The sequence below is a fragment of the Vulpes lagopus genome, chromosome 13 (genome assembly GCF_018345385.1).
Source record: "Vulpes lagopus strain Blue_001 chromosome 13, ASM1834538v1, whole genome shotgun sequence".
Taxonomy (NCBI): Eukaryota; Metazoa; Chordata; class Mammalia; order Carnivora; family Canidae; genus Vulpes; species Vulpes lagopus.
This window is the reverse complement of record NC_054836.1, coordinates 21,771,180-21,777,049: the sequence shown is the minus strand read 5'-3', so window position 1 is coordinate 21,777,049 and position 5,870 is coordinate 21,771,180. Positions and strand designations below refer to the sequence as shown.

Sequence of the window (5,870 nt, the reverse complement as noted above, 5' to 3'; positions counted from 1 at the left end):
CTGTATTATTTTGGCTGAGGAAAGGAAAAGGAGAACACTCAGTTTCAGCACTGGAAACTACTGGATGTCTAGAGGTTAACCTGGGGATAGATCATTCTAATGTTGTTTTAAAAAATAAATAAATGTGTAGAAATTATAATAAAAATATAATGCATAAAGGGAGCTGAGAGTACTTTAATATTAAAGTACTTTAGACAAAGGCTAGTGCTGCAAACTGACATCTTTTGCAGGCACTTGATGTTTATATATAGGGCTTCCCATATTAGGAAATAGGAATTCTTTTAAGAGTGATAGAAAATATACTGGGAGGGAAGGAGGAGGGGGTGGTGAGATAGAGACACACAGAAATATACAGGACACTCCCAGCGTTTTGTGGCTTTTACTCCATATATGAAAGAAGACAAAACCATACAAAGTATATGTACAACTAAAATTCAACAATATATACAGAAATGTTTCTCAATATAAACGTCCCTATTAGCTTAGTGAATGCCACCAATTCACCTAGTAAAGGTATCAAAGCAATAGAATGGTGATTTTGGTTGTTTCCTCTGTCTTTCCTGATTCCAGTTCAGGGTTTGGGGGTGGGGTGGGGTGGAGAAAGAGTGGTTTTGTTTTGTTGTTTTTTGTTTTTGTTTTTGTTTTTTTTAAAAAAGCATCATCATTCTTGCTCATTGCATTTTGATAACACATGCAGCGTTCCCTTTGTGGCAATGTTCCAATCTTACAGCCGATTTTTCCTTTTTCTTTAGAGGAGGGCTGTTATGTGAGGATTTTTTCTTTTTCTTGCTTTCTCCTTTCTTTTTCTTTTCCTTTTTCTTTCTTTCTTTCTTTCTTTCTTTCTTTCTTTTTTTTTTTTTTTTTGTCAGTCTGGGATTGGTAAATAAAAATGCAGGAGCCTGAAATGCTTCTTTTTCATCATGTAATGTCTTAAGCTCATTAAACAAGTAAAAACGCTGCCATGTTTGCACAGATTCTTCTGGTGGGGGAAATGTCTGTTTAAAAAAAAGTCGTTTTGATGGATACTCCCAAAGAGAAGAGGAGGCTCAGAGCCTGGATCCCAAAGGGTAAGGGAAAATGTCTTGCAGTGAGGGGTTTCAGGAGCGCTGGCACAGAAACCAGTCTGTCTCTGTCTCTCTCTCTCCCTAAAATGCAAGATCAGTTACTGAGGCTGCTCAAGGGAAAAAGCAGATGAGGAAAGGAAAGGAAAAAAAGAAAAGGAGAGGAGGAGAGAAGAGAAACAGAGAGAGAGTGAGAGAGAGCAAGAGTGTGAGCAAGCACCCAGACTGTCTTGCTACACAGAAGAGTTCTCCCGAGCCTGTCCCTTTGGCTGGGTTTGGCAGATGCAAGCAGGTCCTGGATCCTCCTTGCCTTGTTCAGACGTTTCCCTAGGGTATCAATTTCCCTCAGACAACTCACATCATCTGTGGTCTCTGCATCGTGTCCTGGTGTGGAGAGGAGTACCAATGCGAATAGCCGGGCATGTAGCTGTTGGGGGGCATACTGACCCCCTTGGCTGAGGCAGAAACGTCCCACACTGGAGGCAGCGCCGGTGAGCGCGGCGACAGGGCCGCTGAGCCCGGGAGAGGGTCACTCTCATGCGGGTTACTGCCCTGCTTCAGTAATTTCTTAAACTTAGAGCGTTTGTTCTGAAACCATATCTTCACCTGGAACGAAATGCAGCAGCGAGCATTAGGCGCGGGAAAACCTCGGACCAGTGCCTCTCTTCGAGGCTTTGGGAGCAATATCCAAAAAACAAAACAAACAAAACCGCAAACGCCAAGTCCCCGCCTTCCTCCACCTCTTCCTGGCCTCCTTTCTCCCACCCCGCCCCAATTTACCAGGTATCTGGTCTAGATACCTAAAGTCACTCTAACTCTTTCTTCAGTTGGATGCAAGCCTAGGTTTAAAACAGCAGCTTAAAGAAGAATGAAGGCGAATAAGATAGCCAGGTTTAGAGTCTAAAGGAGGATTTTTAAACTGAGAACTTTTCAGATGAAAGCCAACTGAACACACTTCTTCTGATAGTCTGTTTTTGTATTTACTACCCCCCAAACCTGGCATCTCTATGCATGTACAGTGAGCAGATGGAAGCCTGTACATTTGTACCCAAATGCCTTGAATATACCTCTGCAGATATTGCACGTGCATGGAGCATCTTTTTCCTGAAGTAAATATATCCTCATAATCCTGTAAGGAATAGGGACGGTGCCTCCCTAGTTCCCTACTTTGTAAGGTGCTTAGTCAAATTGTGGTCAGTAATCATGACATGATTGTTAGTGCGGTCGCTAAAAGTCATCGGGCTCCTGAAAATTAAATGTGAATCAGGACTCTGGGACGGAAGCGTATCTCAGCTAACGTCCCAAATCTACTTTATTTGAAGAAAGAAATTCTATGGTGCCACTTCTTTTCCCTTTAAAATTCCTTAGCCATAGGAATCTGATTTTCCAAGAGAAATACAAGTTACTGAGTAACAAGGATCCGTTCATCTCAAACTCCAAATATTTTCAGTGCATATATGGCAAGAGAAAGCAGGCTGAATTGAAAAGAAGAGCTTACAGGGCATCTGTTCTAAGGCACCACACAATCACTCACCAGCAAGAGTCTCATAAACCCTGGAGTCCCCATGCTGAAGATCACCTACCTCACATGAGGCCTACTACCCCATGCAGCTAAGTTAATTGACAAGGACAAAAACCACAGGTGGATTGCAGTAGGGCTTTATGACCAGGGTCCTAATATACCTACTTAAGCCCCTTCCTGTGAAGTCTAAAACGCCCCATATGTCTTTCAAATTAGTAGGACAGGAGAACTTCGGCAACTGTACTTAACTGAGGCTTCACCTGCTGTAATTTGGTGAGCATTCCTCTTTGATCTCCAATTCTGCCATTGCTCCCAAGTCCTGTACTCCAGGGAGGTACCTCAGCCTGCACCAGCCAGTCACCCAGGATGATTTAAACCTTGAGCTTAGGGCAATCTTCAGAAAAACCCACCTCACCTATCCTGTGATGGGTAGTTTGCACCTTGTTCCCTATACTAAATCCTCTTGGAGCCTATATCCATCTGTTTGCCCCCCCCCTTCATCTCATAATTCTATGTCAATGAATTGAAATCCTTATTATGTCCCAGGATCCACAAATGGATCATTAAGAAACATAGGTCATAATCTGTCTCCTGCCCTGAACATCTTTCTCTCCTACATGTTTGTTCTCGTCCATGCTATTCTGCTCTGGAATAGGACTTGATCAATTTATGAGTTTGGTCACCAAAGGACACTGGGCTGGGGTGGGGTCGCCGAGGGTTGGGAGGATGTGCAAATCCAATCCAGCATTGAATACCAGGTCATTTATTCCAAACTGTGTTGTCCGGGGAAAGTGTGTAATGAAGCAAAGGCATTTGTCATTAAGCTCCTTCCATCCTTAGTTGACTAGGCCCAGAATTCCTCCTGATGTGCTCCCTGCCCGATCTGTAGGCAGGGTCAGCATTTCAGGGATACCTGGGCTTCTCGGGAATTACCTGTGTTTGTGTCAGTCCTAAGGAAGCTGCCAGTTCAGCTCTCTCGGGAAGGGCCAGGTACTGAGTTTGCTGAAAGCGATGGTTTAAAGCCTGGAGCTGCAGGCTGGAATAAATGGTCCGAGGCTTCCGAATCTTTTTCCCTTTTCCATTGAACCTGATTTCCCCGTTTTCAATCACTGTGGTTTTTTGTTGATCTGCAAGCAAAAAAATACAGAGGAGCAGTCACCCGTGAGGCCACTGCCTCAGCCTCCCTGAGCTTGGCCTGGGCTGCGCCGGGTCTCCCCAAAGCCCAGAAAGGATTTCTTCAAGGCATCCCCACGCCACCCTGACCTCTCTGGGTTCACGGTGCCCCGGTGCTTCCCGTGGGTGCGAAAGCTTCTTCCTGACCCTAACTCTGGCCCTAAATACGTGCTGGGGCTGGACGGCGGCAGCGCCCTGGACCCCCGGGCAAACAGCCTAGCTCTGCAGCAGCGGAGGCGGCGCCGGCCGCTCTCGGCGGCGCGCGGCGCTGCGGGGCGACTGCTCTCGCCGCGGAGCGGGGGGCCCACGGCCTGGCTTGGCTCTACGGTGTCTGAGGCTGTGCTTGAGCCACCCTGGTGTTGATGCGGCCAGCTGACTCGAGGTCACTAACTCCAAGCCCGGTGCATCAAGCCCCTCGGCGTGTTCGAAAGGATTCTGCTGAGAGGGACCGAAACCCCAAACAAAACCCCACCAGCCGCTCAGCCCAGCTCCGGAACCGGCTGAGCATCGCCTGGCAACTTTGAGCCCCTCGGGGGCCGAGCACCGTCCGCCCGAGGCCGTCTGCTTCGCCTCTCGGAACAAAGGCGCAGCCAACCTCGTATCGAAAACCCAGAGGGGGGGGGCCTGGTTAGCGGTGGGGGGGCGGGTAGGGGACCTCTAAAAGCTCGCAGGGAAAGAGCCCGATGGTCACCAGCTTAACCAGAGCTAGAGGCAACGTCAGCTTCCCTTCGGGTCACCGAAGCGCACCGGGCGCCACCCGCGAAGTAGGCCACTGGCTGCCCAGACTGGGTTGGGGAGCAAATCACGCTCCCCAGTTCCGGCCCAGAAAGGTCCCCAGTCCTGCCAAACGCCGGTCACAGCCCGGAGGGGAGGGGGGCGGCAAAGGGCGCGCGGACCCAGCGAGCCAGAGCGCGCCGTGCGGACCGACTCGCAGCGCCGAGCCAGCGCGGAGCGGGAAGCGCGGCTCGAGCGGCGCGCGGGGACCGGGGAGCGAGGCGGGCCGCGCCGCGGGGGAGCCGGGGGTCCGCGGCGGCGCGAAGGGGCCGGGCTGGGCGAGGCCGGCAGGCAGGCGCCAGGCGAGCGGGCGCGCACGAGGCCCGGCCGGGGGCGCGCCGGGCCGCCTGGGGGAGGGGGCCGGCGGAGGCCCCGGCGTGGAGGAAGTGAGCGGGGCGGGCGGGGTGGGGGGCAGCCGGGAGGCGGGAGGCGGGAGAAGCGAGCTGCCCCAGCGGCCTCTCACCTGTGTCGTCCCCTCGCGTCTGGGCGGCCGCGCTGCTGTTGTGGTAGGATTGGAGGTAAGGGCTGTGCTGCGAGTGGCTCATGTAGGGGTAGGCGGCGAGCGAGCGGTGGTTGTAGGAGTTGCCGCCGCCCGACGCGTAGGGCGAGCCGTGGTGGTGGTGCTGGTGGTGGTGGTGGTGCGAGCCGGCCGCCGCCGCCGCCGCCGCCGAGTGCAGGCAGTGCAGAGGGTAATGCGCGCCTGCCATGGCCGGGGAGCTCTGCTGCGAGTGCGGCTGTGGCGGCGGCGGCGGCGGCGGCTGCTGTTGCTGCTGCTGCTGCTGCTGCTGCTGTTGCTGCTGCTGTTGCTGCCCGAACTCCATGAAGGCGGATTTGGACGAGTCCTGGCCTTCCAAGCCGTCAGCCATCGTAGTCATGGTCATCATCAAAACTTTGGGGGCTGGAGAAAGCCTTCTCCCGGGTTTCCTCCACCCTCCCCCCACTTGGCTCGCGCCGCTCTCCCCTCTGCAGCCACCTTAGCTCTTGGGATTCTTGCAAAAAAAAAAAATTAAAAAAAAAAGAAAATAAAAAAAAATTTAAAAAGAGGGGGTGGAGGTGGTTCTCCTTCTCCCTCGCTCTTCTCTAATATATATATTTTTTAATATAAAGAGATATAGTGAGCAGGGCCTTGTTAACTCAAAGGGAGGAGGAAGGGGGAGGGATGGGAGAGGAGAGGGGGGAGGGGGGAATCTGCTCTCCCCCCCTTCTTTCCCCCCTTGGATTTTTTGGGGGCTGGTGCAGTTTAAGGCAGAGATTTTAAGGTGGATTCTGCGAAAGTTGCGCGTCTGCTTTCAGACTTGATGCAGACGCCACGAGTCGAATGGTTTGTCTCCAAAGGGCAG

General features: G+C 51.8%; 1 protein-coding gene across 1 annotated transcript; it reads right to left on the bottom strand.

The window, feature by feature from the left end:
* Positions 1-1,007: 1,007 nt before the first annotated feature.
* On the bottom strand, positions 1,008-5,450 carry DLX6 (distal-less homeobox 6). The gene is made up of 3 exons (XM_041728137.1): positions 4,994-5,450; positions 3,517-3,710; positions 1,008-1,667 (listed from the first exon to the last, which is right to left on the bottom strand). Exons 1-3 carry the CDS (start codon positions 5,412-5,414, stop codon positions 1,416-1,418), a joined length of 867 nt encoding a protein of 288 aa, XP_041584071.1. The 5' UTR covers positions 5,415-5,450; the 3' UTR covers positions 1,008-1,415.
* Positions 5,451-5,870: the final 420 nt, after the last annotated feature.

Excerpts from the sequence above, each read along its gene's own strand:
- DLX6 (XM_041728137.1), bottom strand. The coding sequence starts at position 5,414 with ATGATGACCATGACTACGATGGCTGACGGCTTGGAAGGCCAGGACTCG. Across the intron at positions 3,711-4,993 it reads GACGCGAGGGGACGACACAG|ATCAACAAAAAACCACAGTG; the intron begins GTGAGAGGCCGC and ends TTTTGCTTGCAG. Across the intron at positions 1,668-3,516 it reads TAGGACTGACACAAACACAG|GTGAAGATATGGTTTCAGAA; the intron begins GTAATTCCCGAG and ends ATTTCGTTCCAG.